The sequence below is a fragment of the Hypanus sabinus genome, chromosome 4 (genome assembly GCF_030144855.1).
Source record: "Hypanus sabinus isolate sHypSab1 chromosome 4, sHypSab1.hap1, whole genome shotgun sequence".
Taxonomy (NCBI): Eukaryota; Metazoa; Chordata; class Chondrichthyes; order Myliobatiformes; family Dasyatidae; genus Hypanus; species Hypanus sabinus.
The window spans coordinates 38,759,972-38,780,575 of record NC_082709.1 but is presented as its reverse complement, the minus strand read 5'-3'; the positions used below and the strand labels follow the sequence as shown (position 1 = coordinate 38,780,575).

Here is a 20,604-nt window from a genome sequence, read left to right as displayed (position 1 = left end):
TTCAAAATTTGCCATAATTAAAGCTCATCGCAGACATTGTAAAATATAAAACATTCTTCCTACCTTATTGTGTGTGAAAATAATCCGAACATCTGGTTTTATTATGCCATATGCCATTAGGAGGTCATGAACTTTTCTCAGCTCATCTTTGCATTTTTTGACTGTTGAGTAAAACTGCTTTCTCACAGGGATATTCTTAAAAAGTTTGAGTACAGTCACAGTCGTTCCTGTGGATGCGAAAGTAAATTGAAATTAGCAAGAGAGAAAAATGAGGAAAAGACAACAGGATATTAATTATTAAAACATTTCAAATGACTTGAACTCTTTAGTATGCTTCCCTTTTGAGTATAGCAAATACATGTATTGAGCATAATCTGACTTACAGTTCATTAACAAATGGAGGGCCTACATTCTGACAGAAACAACAAGGGAGCTAATAGAAATTCTCTCCGTTATTCTGTGATATTAAACATCGTTCAGGACTGAATTGCTGTAAAGGTAACACCCTTGCTGAAAAGAGAGAAAATGAAATAAGCTGACATGACATCAGAATTAGCAGTGGTAAACAAACTTCGAATGGTCATAGTACTGAATAAAATTAATAAGCAGTAGAAACAAGTGGGCCAGCTAAGGACAGAGAGTATAGATTTGTCAAAAGCAAGCCAGGCTGACATCTATGAGTTTATTGAGAAGAAGCAAGCAGAAATGAATTCTTGAAAAGGAAATGCAATTTTGAAACAGTAAATTCCAAACACACAAAAAATATAATCATACCATTTTTGGGAGACCTACTTTAAAAAGTCAAAAATACTGCTGGAGCAAGAGGCTGCAGATACTGGAATCTAGAGCAACATGCAAAATGCTGGTGGAACTCAGCAGATCCAGCAACATCTACAGAAGGAAGTAGGCAATTGGTTCCATGGACCCCTCAATTAATGGTAGGGGTCTAAGGCATAAAATAGGTTGGGAACCCCTGGTCTAGATGAAGAGTTTCAACCCAAAATGTTGACTGTCCAATTCTACCATAAATGCTTCCTGACTTGCTGAGTTCCTCCAACATTTTGCATCTAACTGTAGAAAAATATTACCAGCTACTTGATGTCAGCTGTAAATAGAGACCACAGCATGAAAAAGGCCTCAGTCACATGATTTTTTTGGGGAGATATGTGATGGCTTGGGGTTCCAAATGACATACACAGTGCTAACGAACAATTTTAATGTGAAGTCTATAGGTGCCACTTTGGGAAAGGTTGTACTTGCAGTAAACCACTACAGAGAATCAGAATCAGCTTTAATATCACCGGCACATCATGAAATTTGTTGTTATTGTGACAGTAGTACAATGCAATACATAATAATAGCTCCCATTTGAGAACTTTGGTGTGCAACAAGCATTCAAACTGCTCATTATTCTCAATACAAAATTTTTGAAATAGTCAAGAATTGAGAACGTGGGACTTGACTTTTTTTTAACCGCTCTGATAACAGTATGTAATGATCTGTGTAGCTGATCACTTGGGTTTTTTGCAACAAGATGTTGTCTGTGAATTAGACAGTGAATGGTAAATAGACACAACTTGTTTTTCCCCAAGAAACTCAATCACCTCACAGTGACGTCCTGTCATTGATGGTGTCCCATCTATTGAACAAGCAAAAACGTTGGTGAGCAAAATGTCCTTCTCTTTGAAAAATTGCACAACAATCTGAAATATTGACTCCCCCTTCAAATCTGTTTCTAGTCCCCTTGCAAATAACCACTCTCAAACCATGCTTTCATCTTTTATGAAGTGAACATAAACAAAAAGCAAAGATCCACTGCTTGGAAAAATGATTCATCCAATTGCAAAGCAAATTCTGTTGTTTCAAGTATGTTGCAAAATGTATCTTCCACATTCTCAGACCTTATTTGTCTTTGAACAGAGTTGTTGCTGAGCAGAATCACTTGAGTTATTTAGCCTGGTGACTTATGCAAAACCATACTCAGAACCTCCTTTACTGCTGGCAGAATCAGTATTTCACTAATTGTATGGGGCTTTACAGGTAAAGCAATGAACAAGGAAATGTATGAAGCACAGAAACCAGCACTGTTTTGTTTGGAAGTGATGGCAAGCATCTTTTGAAGTGTTTTCCATTTCTGAAAGTTTTCACAAAGTGACTGAAAATAAGCCAAGTTCTTGTTTGCTTTTCCAGAGTGTATTCTCTTCAAATGTTCAAGGAACCTGAATGCTTTCATTGCCTCATTTGAAAAGGAACTGGTTCACATAACAAACACATTGGCTGCTGTTGGTTGTTTGGTGCTGGTATAAATCCATATATCAGATAATCCACACCATAATGTCTACATTCCTTTTTTTATCTGCTCTGCTTCTGCTATTTCTGTTATGGATTAACACCCACAGTAAATCGCCTACTGTTTAAGTCCAATCTCACACCCTGTAATCAATAAAAGGGATAAGTTATTACATCATCATCTGAGGCAAAACCTGACTCTCTGCCTGACGGTACATAGTGTGGGGTAGTGATTATCTCATTTGGGCTGTGGGCTAGAGAAATGTGATCAAGATGACTCGACAGGGCAGACTCTGAACTTTACCCCACTGAGCGCCATACCCTAGTTCACAGGAACTGTGTCACTGCACGATTGAAGTATGGGAATCATACCAGCTAACACTGTAGTGGGTTAGCAAGAGGTGATATAATTACGTGATCACTGTAAACAGTTATGAGGCTCTGAGGATCAAATGCTTACAGCAAGTAATTCCTTAAATTAAGCCTGTAATCCCTCAGCCACCCCTCCTTGCTATTGATCACCCCTGCCTTCTCCTTAGAAACTCCAACCATCTGGGGGGGTGGGTAGGGGAGCCATTGCCTAATTTGGGAACTACTGTTCTAGATTTTGGGAGACTCCATCTAGTGATCAAAATGGGAAGTGGCAACATGGCTGAAACAGATTGATGATTTTCAACCAAGCACCACAGAAAATGAAAGCAGCAACGTAAGACCAAACAGGAATGTTTAAAAATTCCAGGGTTCAGCATCCAAAAGAGCAAACACACTCACACTGAACAGTAATTAGCCTGTAAAGTCTATTATAATTTAGCTACTAAATTCCTGTGCGTACGACTGCCATGTCATCTTTCAATACCTTTAAAATAGTTATTCTCTTTTATATTTGTGTCTGGGTGGCAGGGTGGAGATACTTCTCTACCAAAGGAGGTGTAAGGCATTCCTTCCCTCTGCTTGCTTGCCGCTCACCCACGGGCAAGGTCTAGCACTTGCTTGGTCCCCCAATCAGTCACATGAAACCATGGGAGCAGGTGGAGGATGATTGTATGAGCAACTGCTGCATATCACGTCCAGGTTATGCAGCTACTGATGCCAGAAAATCTCCGAAGAGTATTGATGATGGCTAGGGTCACCCATCTTGTAAAGACACTGTCCAGAAGAAGGCAATGGCAAACCACTTCTGTAGAAATCTGCCAAGAACAATCAGTCATCAGATGGGAGACCATGATCGCCCATGCCACGACACAGCACATTTAGACTACACGCTGCATCCGCAAAGGACAGCATTATGAAGGACCCCACGCACCCCTCATACAATCTCTTCTCCCTCCTGCCGTCTGGGAAAAGGCTCCGAAGCATTCAGGCGCTTACGACCAGACTATATAACAGTTTCCTCCCCCAAGCTATCAGACTCCTCCATACCCGAAGCCTGGACTGACACCTTGCCCTACTGTCCTGTTTATTATTTATTGTATTTGTATTTGTGCACTTTATGCAGTCCAGTGTAGGTCTGTAGTCTAGTATAGCTTACTCTGTGTTTTTTTATTACGTAGTTCAGTCTAGTTTTTTGTACTGTGTCATGTAAACCATGGTCCTGAAAAACATTGTCTCATTTTTACTATGCACTGTACAAGCAGTTATGGTCGAAATGACAATAAAAGTGGACTTGACTTGACATAGTGATGATGATATTTAAGCCAGTACTGGATCAGCCTGGCAAAATAGGTCAGAAGAGTGTTATATTCCAGAGCCACAAATATATAATTTCCGCTGGTATCTAGTGGTAGAATGCTGCATTCAGGAGAGACAGGTCTCTCGAAGATGCAAAAAATTCAATGTCACCATTTAAAATAAGATCATGGGAGCTCTTCCCGTAAGTCATCATGTGCAAGTTGATCAGATTATTTTTGTATACTTAAGTGCCCTTTGGAAGTCATTTGAGGCTATCAGAGTTGCTCAAAGTTCAAAGACAATTTATTATCAAAGTACTTATATGTCACCACATACAACCCCGGGATTTGTTTTCTTGCGAACATGCACAGTAAATCCAAGAACCATAATAGATTCATGGAGAAAAACCACACCCAAAAGGGAAGACAATCAACCAATGTGCAAAAGATAACAAACTGCAAATACAAAATAATAAATAAATAAACAATAAATATTGAGAACGCGAGATGAAGAGTCCTTGAAAAAGAATCCATAAGTTGTGAGAACAGTTCAGTGATGGGACAAGTGAAGTTATCCCCACAGATTCTTGAGCCTGATGGTTGGGGTGTATTAACTGTTTTTGAACCAGGTGGTATTATTTCTGAATTTTTTTTAAATGTCTGCTTAAAGAAAGTTAATATAAAACTGAATCTCTGGCTTCAGGTGAAATTAGTTCTCAATATTATCGTCAAGAGTTCTGAAATCTGATCATAAATCCAACTTCCACTGTACGCTCTAATTACAAACTTGACTTAGTTTGTTGAAAGTTCTCTGGATATCTTTATCTGTTAGTTTTACCTCTTAATATTTTCCTCCAACTTGAATTTTAATGACATGAGGTTTGGAGATCTATTAGAGATCTTAGATCTTCCTTACCTAGCCATGAACACAGGCATATACATCAGTAGAACTTAGAATACCTTGTCCCATGTGAGAAGGCTTCTGTGAAATGATATGTCCGGCACTGTCCAAAGTATACTGCGTGCTCACTTCATCAACAGTGGTCTTAGTGGTGATAATAACCTGTGTAAAAGTGGATCCAAAAGGCATTTAATAGAGTGAAATGTTTACAGATGTACAGATGACAATGTGGAATGACTCAATGCTTAAATGTAAACTTTGTTGTATAAATTATAACAATGCTGGGATGATGCACTGAAATTAACCTCAGGATAGGATTAGCAGTTTATATACTTTTCTGGGATTCAGAAAGCAAAATTAACCAGGGTCCTACACCACTCCCTGCAGCACAGCACTGGTCACTGGCCTCCATCATCCCAAGAAGCAACCTTCAATTGCCATGCTCTGCTTCCTACCACTGAACCAAGAATGAATTAGCTCTCCTTGAATCCACGGGCATCCAATCTTCCCAACCAGCCTGACATTTGGGACCTTGAAGGCCTCGTTATGGTCCAAATTGACAACATCTCCTGCCCTATCATCATCCACCTTTTTAGTTTCTTCTTCAAAAAAACTCTTTTAAAGTCTGTCAAGTTGTACGCAGCTCGAGTACACATGTGATACACCACTTTGTGGTGTCAGCATCTGTACATGCATGCTATATATAGAAAACCAGACAGAGGAATGGATAGAAATATCCACAACACAAATTTTTTTTTATCTCTTAGCAACTTTGACCAGTCTCCAATTATTTTAAGCTCCCCAATACTTCAAAAATATTGCTGTAAATTGCTATGAGCTCTCAAATGACAACAGTTGCTCCCCAATTACAGAGAACATACACAAAACCGTCAGTCATTTGAACATACTTGCAAAAGGTTCCACATGCCAAAAGGTTGCTATTTTCACAGGGTCAGCAGAGGTTCAATTGGTGAGATTCTTCCCCAGTTCCAAAGGTTTTAAGTTCAGATCCCTATGCAACACTAAGAGAGAGTCACAAAACAGAAAGCCCCATTTACCCTCTCAAGTGATTATGAAAGATCCTGTGATGTGACTTTGAAGAGAAGTGAGGTTTATCACTTGTACCCTGGACAAGATTCATGGCAAACTAACATCACCAGATTAAATGCTAATTACCAGGCTGCAGTTTGCAGATGCTCACTGCACACAAACTCACTGTCAAGTTTTCACAAAGGGGGCTACACTAAGAGCTACATCCTTGGCCTGCAAAGCACCTTTTTTGACCAGAGACATTGAAAGTGTTATGTGTGAAGCCAAGCAGAGCAGCAGAACGGATGCTGCTAATAAGAGAGAGAAAAGGGAGAGCCATTCAAAATGCCAATGAGAGAGAGACACATAATTCAGTATTTTGGCGTCTGCAGTGATACTGCCACGGACATTTTGCTTTGAACATGAACTGTTCGCTAATACTCCTGCTGAGACAAAAGGAAGTGGTAAACTTTGATGGACAGGTGATACCCCATCGAGGGGGATAAAATAGCGGGTTTGCTAAGACACAGGGAGACACGCCACGAGACCCTGAAGAGAGCATTGTGCCCCCACAAGTTGGTGGGAGTTTGGAAGACTGATTCGCGGGACTCGGTCAGAGGCTCACAGGGTGTAAAGGTCCGACCGGTGGGGACCTGTTGTGTGTCCACCCTTGGCTGGGTGACGGGTTCACCATGGAAGAACGGTCGCATCTAGAATGGTAGGTCACAGTCGGTGACCACAACAGGACAACGGTTGCATCTGGAACAGAAGGGTCACAGTCGGTGACCACAATGGGACAAGAAGACAACGGGTTTGCCTGAAATTTCAGCTTTATCTCTCACTCCCTCTGCTATGGTACCACAACAACTACCTCAAACTACGCTAAACTGAACTGAACTGTGCTTCACTTGAAGAATGATCATTTACCCCTGGACTTCGATAGAGCTTGGCTGATTCCTATTCCCATATTTCTGTGTATATGTGTATATTATCATTGCTAACCTGTTACATTTATATCCTTGCATCTAGTGTACTGTATTACTTAATTTACTAATAAACTTTATTAGTTTCTAGTAATTACAGACTCTAACGAGTGCTCCATTTCTGCTGGATTGACAACCCAGTTACGGAGTACGTAACAAAAGGCACTGTGCAAATGCAATTTACTTGGCTCTATATCACCTACCTTCTCAAGAAAATGCATTCTGTTGAAAGTTAGCTACACCTTCCAAATAATATCTGCAAATGACATTCTAATCGCAGATTAGAGCAATTGGATTGGAGTATAATCTTAGAAAACATCCAGAAAAATGTCAAATACTCCTGAAATAATGGTGATTCAAAAATAATGTGAAAATCCAAAGAAGTTGTGACACAATTGCTTCTTTACTTTTTGCAAAATTTCCAAGATTCATGTCACTAAAGCTGCTAACATGGAAATGGGAAAGTGATGTGTCCATTGGCTGTACGTGTCAAACATCTCAGGAAAATGTTGCTCGACCACCTGCCCTTCATGGAATCTGTTGGTAAAGCTATTGACATAATCAAAGACCTCTCCCTCCCCAGATATTCCCCTTTCAAGGCTCAAGGACAACTCCTATCCCACTGTTATAAAACTTCTGTGAGGACCACTTGTACTTTAAAGATGAACTTTTAAGCTCACAGTCTAGTTTGTTATGGCCCTAGTACCCCACTGTACTTTACTTTCTCTGTACCTGTAAAACTATATTCTGTTATTATGCTATTACTTTCCCTTATACTACCTTGACGTACTCATTCTTTGAAATGATCTGGATGATGGCTTGCAAAGTTCAGTTTTCTGCTGTATCTCTGAGTAGCAGGGTAAAGATACATGTTTATTAGAGGAAGTGTAAGGTGCTCCTTCCCTCTACTAGCCAGCAGGTCACCTTTAGGCAAGCTGCAGCACCTGCTTAGCCTCCTCTCCCCAGCTCAGCGTCACGTGAAGCTATGGGAGCAGATGGTGGATGGCCGTGTGATCAGCTAGTTGATGCACCATCAATAACTCACACTGAGACGTAGGCGAGATATCGGCTTTTATTGACTGGAAGAAGGAACCAGGAGTGAGTGTCTATCATACAAGGTCCTGGAGACTGAGGCCGAGCGTCAGGCCGCAGGTCTCCTTTATACAGGGGCCTGTGGGAGGAGCCACAGGAGCAGTCAGCAGGGGCGTGTCCCGACAGGCACATAGTTCACCACATTCACCCCCCCTTCGTTTGAAAAAGTCCTCATGTAGCGAAGGTTCTTACAAGTCAAGCCGATCAGGCGGTCGAATCTGTCGCTGCGATCTACGTAGCACCGGCTGTGACCCCATAGGTGCCGGCAACATTGGCGATTGCACAGGGGACGGGGGTTGCGCGTGTTCTTGCCCACTAGGCGCCGGTGATCCCTCATGCATGTGCGAGGCGCCTGGTATAAACGCGTACGAAACGCCCGGTATACAAGTGTCGTGAGGAGTCTGTGTAGGGCCTGGTGCGTACGGTGTCACCTCTGGTGCAGGGTTCACAGTTACCGGAGAGCCTTCAGGGTAGTGGTCTGCTGCACCTGCGGGTGCCAGGTCGCGGATGGAGACCGTATCCTCCCGCCCATCAGGTAAGACCACGTAAGCATACTGGGGGTTCGCATGGAGAAGGTGAACCCTCTCCACCAGCGGGGAGTATTTATTGCTCCTCACATGTTTCCGGAGCAGCACTGGCCCCGGGGACGTCAGCCAAACTGGTAGGGTGGTCCCAGTGACAGACTTCCTGGGAAAAGAGAATAGGCGTTCGTGAGGGGTGGCATTGGTGGACGTACATAACAGAGAGCGGATAGAGTGCAGTGCCTCAGGGAGGACCTCCTGCCATCGAGAGACCGGCAACCCTTTGGACTTAAGGGCTAAAAGTGTGGCCTTCCACACTGTGGCATTCTCCCGCTCTACCTGGCCATTACCCCGGGGATTATAACTCGTGGTCCGACTGGTAGCAATGCCCCTAGCTAGCAAGTACTGGCGCAGCTCCTCACTCATAAAGGAGGACCCTCTATCACTGTGGATATAGCAGGGATACCCGAACAGAGTGAAGAGCTGGCGCAGGGCTTTTATGACGGACGTGGCAGTGGTGTCGGGGCAGGGGATGGCAAAGGGGAACCGTGAGAACTCGTCAATAACACTGAGAAAATAGACATTGCGGTCAGTGGAGGGAAGGGGGCCCTTAAAGTCAACACTCAGGCGTTCAAAAGGGCGGGTGGCCTTGACAAGTTGTGCCGTGTCAGGACAGTAGAAGTGCGGTTTGCACTCGGCACAAATTTGGCAGTCCCTGGTCATCGTCCTGATGTCCTCCAGGGAGTACGGCAGGTTCCGAGCTTTCACAAAATGGTAAAATCGGGTGACCCCCGGATGGCAAAGTTGTGCATGAAGGGCGTACAGCTGGTCGAGCTGTGTGCTAGCACATGTTCCCCGGGATAGGGCATCAGGGGGCTCATTGAGTCTGCCAGGCCGGTACAGGATATCATAGGTGTAGGTGGAGAGTTCTATCCTCCACCGCAAAATCTTATCATTTTTGATCTTGCCCCGCTGTTGGTTGCTGAACAGGAACGCAACCGAGCGCTGGTCGGTCAGCACAGTGAATCTTTTGCCAGCAAGATAGTGCCTCCAGTGCCTAACAGCCTCCACTATGGCCTGGGCTTCTTTCTCCACCGCGGAGTGCCGAATTTCAGAGCCTTGGAGGGTGCGAGAAAAGAATGCTACTGGTCTGCCTTCCTGATTAAGGGTAGCAGCCAGAGCGAAATCGGAGGCATCACACTCCACTTGGAAGGGAGCGGTCTCGTCCACTGCATGCATCGTAGCTTTGGCAATGTCCGCTTTAATGCAGTTGAAGGCCGCGCAGGCCTCAGCAGAGAGGGGAAACGAGGTAGACTTGACCAGGGGGCGAGCCTTGTCTGCGTAATGGGGGACCCATTGGGCGTAATAGGAAAAAAACCCCAGGCACCGTCTGAGGGCCTTGAGAGTGGTGGGAAGAGGGAGCTCTAACAGGGGGCGCATACGTTCGGGATCAGGCCCAATAACCCCGTTTTCCACGACATACCCAAGTATAGCAAGGCGGGTGGTACCAAAAACACACTTGTCCCTGTTATAAGTAAGGTTCAGAGCTGCGGCCACTTGGAGAAACCGTTGGAGGTTGGCGTCGTGATCTGGCCTGTCATGACCACAGATGGTGATGTTATCCAGATAGGGAAATGTGGCCTGCAGTTGGTACTGGTCCACCATCCGGTCCATTTCCCTCTGGAAGACAGAGACACCATTCGTGACACCGAAAGGGACGCGCAGGAAGTGATAGAGCCGGCCGCCCGCCTCGAAGGCGGTGTAGGGGCGGTCCTCTGGGCAGATGGGGAGCTGGTGATAAGCGGATTTCAGATCTATGGTCGAGTACACCTTATACTGAGCAATCTGGTTGACCATATCCGCGATGCGGGGTAGGGGGTATGCGTCAAGCTGCGTAAACCTATTGATGGTTTGACTATAGTCCACCACCATCCTATTTTTCTGCCCAGTCCGAACAACAACCACCTGGGCCCTCCAAGGGCTTGTGCTCGGCTCAATGATCCCCTCCCTGAGCAGCCGCTGCACCTCCGACCGAATGAAGGCCCGGTCCCCCGCGCTGTACCTCCTGCTTTTGGTTGCCACAGGTTTACAGTCGGGGGTCAGGTTGGCGAACAGCGGTGGGGAAGGGATCTTGAGAGTGGAGAGGCTGCAAGTGTCGGTAGCGCAGCTGTTGGCCTGGTTCTGGATGGGATGTGTGTGTCCGTGTGTGTGTGTGGTCAGTAGCGGGGTATGTGAAGAAGTCCCACAAAACTGAGGATTCTTGACAGTGAGTGGTGGGAGGGGCCCGTCGTATACCATAGTCACACTTTCGAGATGGCTCTGGAAGTCCAGCCCCAATAGCACAGGTGCACACAGATTAGGCATGACCAGCAGTTCAAAGTCCTGATATACTGTGCCTTGCACCACCAAAGTCGCTACACAACCCGCCCGGATGTCTGCGGACTGCGACCCAGAGGCCAAATGGAACCTCCGACTGACCGGCCGCGTTGCAAGTCCGCAGCGTTGCACTGTGTCCGGGTGAATAAAACTCCCAGTGCTGCCCGTGTCAAACAGGCATCCAGTCCAATGCCCCTCCACCTGGATGTCCATCATGGATCTTGCAAGCTGGTGTGGGGCGCTTTGGTCGAGAGTCACAGTGGCCAGAGTTGGATCGCCGTCGGGGTACCCGGTCAGCATCGGAGGGTCGGGGGCGGGGCATGCTGACGCCGACAAAGATGGCCGCTCACATCTGGGGTACCCGGTCAGCATCCGAGGATCGGGGGCGGGGCGTGCTGACGTCGACAAAGATGGCCGCCCACATCCCGGCATGCAAGATGGCGGCCCCCACGTTTCACCCGCAGCGCTGCACTCCGCTCGAGGTTGAGACTTACAGACCTTGGCGAAATGGCCCCGCTTTCCGCAGCTGGAGCAGGTCGCTTCTCGCGCTGGACAGCGTTGTCGAGGATGTTTCTTTTGGCCACAGAAATAACAAGGCCCGAGTTTCTTACGGGCCACAGCCGTGGTCTGGGTCGGGGAGCTCGTGGAATGGCGACTGGCGGCGGCGTTGGCGAATTCGCTCCCGGGAGCCGGCGGTGGCGGGGTCTGAGGCGTCCACGAAACCGGCGGGGAATCGCGCGACTGGACAGCGTCGGCGTTATGCCGCGCAGCTTCTAGAGCGTTGGCCTTCTCTATCGCCGAGCTTAAGGTAAGATCCGAGTTCTCCAGCAGCCGCTGGCGCATGTACACTGACCTCAGTCCCGTCACAAAGGCGTCTCGCACCAGCAGCTCCGCATGCTGTTCTGCCGTGAGCGTCTTGCAGTCACAAGCTCGGACGAGTGTCTGTAGTGCTCGGAGAAACTCAGCGCACGATTCGCCAGGCCGCTGTTGCCGGGTAGCTAAGCGATGTCTTGCGTAGACGGTGTTCACCGGCCGCAGGTACTGTCGTTTGAGGGCGTCCAGTGCCCCTTCGTAGGTCGGCAGGTCCCGGATAAAGGAGTAAACTTTGGGGGTGACCCTCGAGAGTAGGATTCTGTGCATAACGGCGGGTTCAGTCGCACGAAGCTCCGCCAAGTACGATTGGAAGCATGCAAGCCAGTGTTCAAAAGCGAGAGCTGCGTCAGGGTCTTGAGGGTCCAAATCCAACCGGTCCGGACGCAAAACGGGTTCCATGTTTTAAAACTTCCAGTCAATAAAATTGATGCACCATCAATAACTCACACTGAGACGTAGGCGAGATATCGGCTTTTATTGACTGGAAGAAGGAACCAGGAGTGAGTGTCTATCATACAAGGTCCTGGAGACTGAGGCCGAGCGTCAGGCCGCAGGTCTCCTTTATACAGGGGCCTGTGGGAGGAGCCACAGGAGCAGTCAGCAGGGGCGTGTCCCGACAGGCACATAGTTCACCACACTAGTGCATCTCACAACTCCTGGTAATGCGACAACTGTCACCAGGCAGAGAATCTCTGGAGTATTGATAATGGCGGGGGTCACCTGTCTTGTAAAGACATTGCCCAGAAGGAGGCAATGACAAACCACTACTGTAAAAAAATTTCCCCAAGAACAATCATCGTCATAGACCTTGATCGCCTATGCCATACGACACAGCACATAATGATGGTGTCATACAACATGGCACGTAATGATGATGTCATATGACACAGCACATAATAATGATGACGACTGTACCTCAGTACAGGTGACAATAATAAAACAATTCCAATACTTTGATTGAAGTCCTGAATTTATGGTAACATTTTTTATCCTTAATTAAAATTTTATTTTTTAGGACTGTTAACTAAATGTGGCTAAGATTTGGAAGTAACAATCCCAGGCTGAGTAGCTCTGTCACAAGCTAGTATTTAGAACAGGGGCTCCCAACCTTTATTATGCCACAGGGCCTTATCATTAACTAAAGGGTATAAGGACCCCAGATTGGGAACCCGTGGTTGAGAAGAATAATGGACAAATTCACTAGGAATTCTGTAACTGGATGCCAAGAAGCTGGTTTTCTTTTCACACTCAGGTCTATGTCTTGTAAACTGTATTTAAAAGCAACCTTGATTCCTTTCTCACTCTCCAGACTAGAATGCAATGCTTTACATAATGGAAGTAATGTTTTAGATTGCTGTGGTTCCACAGTCACAATGGTGGCCTTAAAAGTGCTAGAATAATATGAGTCTCTTACCTCAGACACAGCACAGATAGAAGCCAAAGCTTCACCACGAAACCCATATGTTTCTAGAGCCTCCAGGTCCTCGTGATGAGTAATTTTAGATGTGTAATGCTTCAGTCCCATGACAGGGGTATCGACAGCTTTGATTCCATCACCGTTATCTCTCACTTCGATCCTGTCAAATCCATTGTTCTCCTATTTCATAGGCAAAAGGCTATAACTAGTGACATTCATTTATAAGAATTTAAATTATCTATAACACATACATAGCCTCCATCAAATAAGCCTTTTTTTAAAAAAAAAAAGTACCTACAAGCAAACATTTGACCAACAGTTGGGATGTTTTTTTCCTAACAAAAAGTTTGTACTGTAATGCAAAATGCTGCTGGACCAGTGTCACAAATCCATAGCTTTATCTCATATGAGAAGAGAACTACCTGCCAGGGCCTCAGATTCACCATCTTTCAATAAAAGAGTCAAATCCGACCGTTAACTAAAGAGGAGACTCCCTGCTGTCTGTCACAGGGAAGTCATTGCTAGGCCTTTCTCAACTGGTCCCCAAATAACCTTGTCCAGAGGCACAACGGAGGTGACCATCACTGGACACAATTCCAAGTGAATGCAAGAAGCAGCATTGTCATTAAGTATGGGCTATTTTAATCTCCTTGAGTCACAAGGAACTGCACAGCATCCTTCTATACCTGCAGAAATTTGTTACCATCTTACATCTGTTGTATGCAAGCCGTGATCCTAACCAACGGGACCATTACAGATCTAATCTTTGACCAGAGGCCGTGATGCAAGATTGCATAATCACCCCAAAACTTTACTCAACCCTTCTTGCTGCAAAACTGCATCTCACCTCAACAGGGATGGAGCTAATCTCCAAGATTAACAGAAAACTATTTGAACTATTGCCTCCAGTCCAAAACAAAAGGAACTCTAGATTCACTCCGACCTACATAATGCAGGCAGTATTACACATGCCTGAAAGACAAAATTCCAGGTCTTTGCCATCATGTTCAGTGAGGACCAGGAGAGAAGGGCCTTTACATGTAACAGCTACAAAATAGATGCCACTCCAATTTGCATCTGCTGCAAAACACTGTCTCTCTGCAATACAGATTGACTATGAGACCCCGCAAAAAATTGCATCACTTCCCATACCTTGGGAATGCTGTTACTCAACAACAGCAGTTGGCAACAAAGAAATTCACCACCAGCTCCACTGCAGAGCCTTTGGCCATCAGAGGAATGAAGCATTTGAAGATGAACAACCCTGACCAGAACTTCTAGGCCACAATAATCCCTCCCTCCTGGACACTTCTGGGTCATGGACCATTTATGAGGCACCTCGAAGGACTGTAGAGATGCCATCAATGCCACCACTGCAAATGCTCCAAATCCACAGGCAGTGTTAGTGAATCGATATTAGCATCCTTTCTCAGGCCAATACTCCCAACACAAATACATGGCCAATCTGATTAGCTCAATGCCTTTTATGCACGCTTTAACTGACAGAACATGCAGGCACCTTTACAAACTCCCATAGCAACCGAAAACCCTGTGATTTCAGTCTCTGAAGATGAAGTAAGAGCATCGTTTGAGAGGATGAACCTGGCTGAGTAGTGAAGACCCATGCTAATCAATGGGCTGGAGTGCTTACTGATATCTTTAACCTCTTGCTTCAGCAGTCTGAGGTACCCACCTGTTTCAAGCAGGTTTCAATCATGGCAGTGTCCAAGAAGAATGTGGTAACCTGCCCCTATAACTATGGTCCAGTATCACTTACATCCACTATGATGAAATACTTTGAGAGATTGTGATGAAACATATCAACTCCGATATGAGGAGCGACTTGGATCCTCTTCAACTTGCCTACCATCACAATAAATCAACATGAGATACCTTTTAATTGGCTCTTCACTCAACTCTGGAACATCTGAACAGGGAAGGTGAATACATCAGGATGTTCTTCATTGACTACAGCTCACAGCGTTCAAACTATTATCCCCTCAAAACTAATCAACAGTCTCCAACACCTAGGCCTCAATACTTCCTCAATTTCCTCACTTGCAGACCACAGTCAGTTCAGAGTAATAACATCTCCTCCACAATCACCATCAGCCCAGGTGCACCAAAAGGCTGTGTGCTTCGCCCCCTGCTCTACTCGCTTTATATTTATGATGGTGAGGCCAGGTATAGCTCCATTACCATAGTTATGTTTGCTGATGATACCATTGCTGTTGGCCAAATCAAAGGTAGTGACGTATCAGAAGTTAAGAGGGAGATCTAAAATCTGGCTGAATGGTACCACAATAAGAACCTCTCACTCAATGTCAACAAAAGCAAAAAGCTGATTATTGATTACAGGAGGAGGAAACTGGAGGTCCATCAGGTGGAGAAGGTCAGTAACTTTAAATTCATCTGTGTTATCATTTCAGTGGGTCCTGGGTCCAGCACGTAAATGCCATTATAAATAGGCATGGCAGCACCTCTACTTTCTTAGAAGTTTGCGAAGATTCGGCATGTCAACTAAAACTTTTGACAAACTTCTATAGATGCACAGTGTAGAGTATCAGACTGGTCTCATCATTGCCTAGTATGGAAACCCCAATATCATTGAATAGAAAAACTACATAAAGTAGTGGATATGGCCCTCTCCACCAGTGAGCACATCTACAAGGAACAGGAAAGCAGCATGTCAAGTTCATTGGCATTAAAATATATACATCAAACGAGATGTTTCTCTCAACCAGGGTATAAAGCACACACATAACACTTAATAGCATGAAGGTATGCATGAAATCTACAGATAGATAGATAAATAGATAAATAAATAAATAAAGTGCATAAATTAAATATTATCAGATACAGAAAACCAATGATACTTTGAATGTGATGTGGCAGTAAGTTCAGAAGCCAAATAGCCTGAGGGAGGAAACTGTTTCTCATCCTGACCATTCTTATTTTTATGCATCAAAGCCTCCTGTCTGATGGTAGAACGTCAAAGAGGATGCTGCATGGGAATGCCCGGGATCTTTGATAATACCAAGGACCCCGTGTACACAGCACTCCTGATAAATGAATCAGAATCAGGTTTATTATCACTGGCATGTGACATGAAATTTGTTAACTTAGCAGCAGCAGTTCAATGAATACATAATACAGAAGAAAAAAACAAAACAATAATAAATAACAAAATCAATTACAGTATATGTATATTGAATAGATTTTAAAATTGTGCAAAAAAATACTATATATTTTTATAGTGAGGTAGTGTCCAAGGATTTAATGTTCATTTAGGAATCGGATGGCAGAGGGGAAGAAGCTGTTCCTGAATCACTGAGTGTGTTCCTTCAGGTTTCTGTACCTCCTACCTGATGGTAACAGTGAGAAAAGGGCATGCCCTGGATGCTGGAAGTCCTTAATAATGGACGTTGCCTTTCTGAGACACTGCTCCTTGAAGATATCCTGGGTACTTTGTAGGCTAGTAACCAAGATGGAGCCGACTAAATTTACAATCCTCTGCAGCTTCTTTTGGTCCTGTGTAGTAGCCCTTCCATACCAGACAGTGATTCAGCCTGTCAGTATGCTCTCCACGGTACATCTATAGAAGTTTTTGAGTGTACTTGTTGACATGCCAAATCTCTTCAAATTCCTAATGAAGTATAGCCACTGTCTTGCCTTCTTATTAACTGCATCGATATGTTGGGACCAGGACAGATCCTTAGAAATCTTGACACCCAAGAAATTGAAGCTGCTCACTCTCTCCCCTTCTGATCCCTCTATGATGATTGGTATGTGTACCTTCGTCTTACCCTTCCTCAATCAGCTCTTTTGTCTTTCTGATGTTCAGTGCCAGGTTGTTGCTGTGGCACCACTCTACTAGTTGGCATATCTCACTCCTGTAAGCCCTCTCGTCACCACCCGAGATTCTACCAACAATGATTGTATTGTCGGTAAATGTATAGATTTTAATTTGAGCTATGCCTAGCCATACAGTCATATGTATATAGAGAGCAGAGCAGTGGGCTAAGCACACACCCCTGAGGTGCACCAGTGTTGACTGTCAGTGAGGAGATGTTATCACCAATCTGCACAGACTATGGTCTTCCAGTTAGGAAGTTGAGGATCCAATTGCAGAGGGAGGTACAGAGGCCCACGCTCTGTAACTTCTCAATCAGGATTGAGGGAATGATGGTATTAAATGCTGATCTACAGTCAATGAACAGCATCCAGAGATGGGTGTTTGTTGTCCAGGTGGTCTAAAGCCACGTGACACCGCTCCTTTTAGTTGTCCTGGGTACTTTGTAGGCTAGTACCCAAGATGGAGCCGACTAAATTTACAAGCCATGTGAAAAGCCATTGCGATTGCATCTGCCGTTGACCTATTGTGGCAATAGGCAAATTGCAATGGGTCCAGGTCCTTGCTGAGGCAGAAGTTCATTCTAGTCATGACCAACCTCTCAAAGCATTTCATTACTGCAGATGTAAGTGCTATTGGGCAATGGTCATTAAGGAAGCTCACATTATTCTTCTCAGGCACTGGTATAATTGCTGCCTTTTTGAAGCAAGTGGGAACTTCTGCCCATAGTTGAGAGGTTAAAAATGTCCTTGAATACTCCCGCCAGTTGGTTAACACAGGTTTTCAGAGCCTTATCAGGTACTCCATCAGGATCTTCTGCCTTGCGAGGGTTCACTCTCTTTAAAGAGAGCCTAACATCGGCCTCTGAGACAGAGATCACAGGGTCATCAGGTGCATCAAAGATCTTCACATCTGTAGTTGTGTTCTCCTTTTCAAAGCGTGCATAGAAGGCGTTGATAGTGTGGATAGTCAGAGGCTTTTTCTCAGGGCTGGAATAGCTAGCACGAGAGGGCATAGTTTTAAGGTGCTTGGAAGTAGGTACAGAGGAGATGTCAGGGGTAAGTTTTTTTTTCTACATTGAGAGTGGTGAGTGTGTGGAATGGGCTGCCAGTGACGCTGGTGGAGGCAGATATGATAGGGTCTTTTAATAGAGTCCTGGATAGGTACATGGAGCTTAGAAAAATAGAGGGCTATGGGTAAAGCCTAGGTAATTTCTAAGGACATGTTTGGCACAACTTTGTGGGCCGAAAGGCCTGTATTGTGCTGTAGGTTTCCTATGTTTCTGTGACACTAACATTGGAACCACTGTGGACAGTAAGGAAGGCTATCAAAGCATGTTGTGGGATCTGGACCAGCAGGAAAATGGACTGAAAGAAGGCAGATGGAATTTAATAAAATAATAATTATTATTTAGTTATTGAGCACTTTTCATACAGATGCTGTAGTTCAAAATACTTTACAATGGGATAAACCGCAAATATGAAAATAAAATATAAAAATATAATAAGATGTTAGCTAAAAGCAAGGTTAAATAAATAGGCTTTGCACTGGTGTTTAAAATCTTCCTTTATAGTTTTAGGTATTGAATTCCAGTTTAGGAGCATAGTTCAAAAAAGTTGTCCTGCCAATTATCTTCTGAGGAAGACTGTTTAATTTTAAGAGACTGTTGGAAGAAGACCTGAAAGCTCAAACAGGATTATAAAAGGAAGCGATTCTGCAATGTAATCTGGTCCCAAACTATTGAGAGCTTTAAAAACAACTACAGAAAACTTTAAAATCAAAACAGGAGTTACATGCTCCCTCATCCTGGTTTAGATTTAAAGTCTAGAAGCAGTATTCTGAATGAGTTGAAGTTTGTCAATAGATTACTTTGGAAGGCTAGTAAAAAGTACATTGGAGTAATCCAGTTTATTCAATATAAAGGCATGATTATCATGTGACACAGACAGGCGTACTTTTGCAATATGTCTTAAGTGTAGAAATACTGCTCTGGTCTCTGCCTTTATGCGGGATTTAAAATTCACATCTGAATTAGGCATAACACCCAGGCTTGTTACCCCTGACTTTATAAAGGAAGCCAAGTTTCTAAGTTTATCAAGAAGTTCATCGCTTTTGGTTTTGGGGCAAGGTTTTAGGAAATTATTGGTCATGCATTTATTTATTGCAGTAATACCCGAAATCAGAGACGAATTGGTGTTATCATCATCAGGCTCAACCAAGATACATGAAATATACATTTGCATAACTATGGAAATCAGGGTTATGCCTGCTAATGATGTCTCCTAAGGACAGCATGTATTAGGAGAAGAGCAGGGGTCCAAGACAATATCCTGAGCAATATCAAAAGGTACAATGTATCTCCGAGAAACCTGGTCTCCAACACAGGCAAAAGAAATCTTTATAATATATATAAGCAAAACCAATTAAAGACACTACCAGCCGGTTCTCCAGGCCACCTAGGTGAACACTTTGGTTAAAGGCAGCACTTTGATCCAGGAGAATTAGAACTGAGGCCCAGTTGGCATCAGTGCTGAGACTAAGGTTGCTGACAATTTTGGCAAGGGTCGTCTCTGTGTTTGTAGTTTGCTCTAAAACTTGACTGAAACTTTTCAAGAATACTGTACTCATTCAAAAAGTTATTGAATTGGTTGAAAATAAACTTACTGAAGAATCATGCCCAGGAAGGGAAGATTCATTTAGGTGTGTAGTTAGCTATAGGCCTATCAAGGTTTGTTTTTTTTTTAAACTAGGGTTTTGACAACCGCAGTTTTAAAGGCATCTAGGAAAAACTCCAGTTTCAAGGGATGTGTTAATAAATTTCCTAACATAATTGAAAACACTATTAAAAGAATCCTTTAAGAGTGTGGTAGGGACCACCACAAAGGTGAAAAGTTTAAAGCGAACATGAAGCGAGACTTCCTCACTCACTGGGTCATGAGAATGTGAAATAAGCTGCTGGCATGAGTTGTGGAAGCAAACTCGATTTCAACGTATAAGAGTGTTTTGGAAAAGTACTTGGACAGTAGGGGTATGGAGGGCTACAGTGCCAGAGCAGGTCGATGGGAGTGAGCAGTTTAAGTGGCTTGGCACGGAATAGATGAGCCGAAGGGGCTGTTTCTATGCTATGATTCTATGACAGGGTTGAGATAGCAAGAAAACATTTTACTCTTTGTTACTATCTTGCTGAGTTCTGAATTTGAAATACTTTTAAGTTACAATGTAGTGCTGTCATTTTACGAAGTTGGCTACAGAGGTTACCAGTTTCTGTAGTTATATTTTCCCTAATGGACATAATTGCATTGATAAAAAAATATTGTGAATTCATCACGTTTTGTAGCAGATGCTTGACTGAGGACCTTACAGGTTGGGTGAAACTAGAAATAGAAGTCATGGGTTTAGGGTGAAATTTGAAATGTTTAAGGGAAACATGAAGAGGAACTTCTTTACTCAGAGGGAGGTGAGAGTGTAGAATGAGCTGCCAGCTGAAGAGGGAGATGTGGGTTTCCAGAGAAATTTATAGACAGGTATTTGGATGGGAGGTATATGGAGGACTATGGTCCAGATGCAGGTCGATGGAGGTAAAACAATAGCTTAGCAAGGACT

The 20,604-nt window shown here is 44.2% G+C and overlaps 1 protein-coding gene across 3 annotated transcripts in view; it reads right to left on the bottom strand.

Moving 5' to 3' along the window:
• Positions 1–20,604, bottom strand: part of pms1 (PMS1 homolog 1, mismatch repair system component) — a 141,923-nt gene that overhangs the window by 78,621 nt on the left and 42,698 nt on the right. For all 3 annotated transcript variants that reach the window (XM_059966867.1, XM_059966866.1, XM_059966868.1), the window contains 3 exons: positions 13,146–13,328; positions 4,917–5,019; positions 64–227 (listed from right to left, as the gene is read on the bottom strand). In XM_059966867.1, coding sequence (XP_059822850.1) covers positions 64–227; positions 4,917–5,019; positions 13,146–13,328 — 450 coding nt within the window. The remainder of the gene's footprint in view (positions 1–63; positions 228–4,916; positions 5,020–13,145; positions 13,329–20,604) is intronic.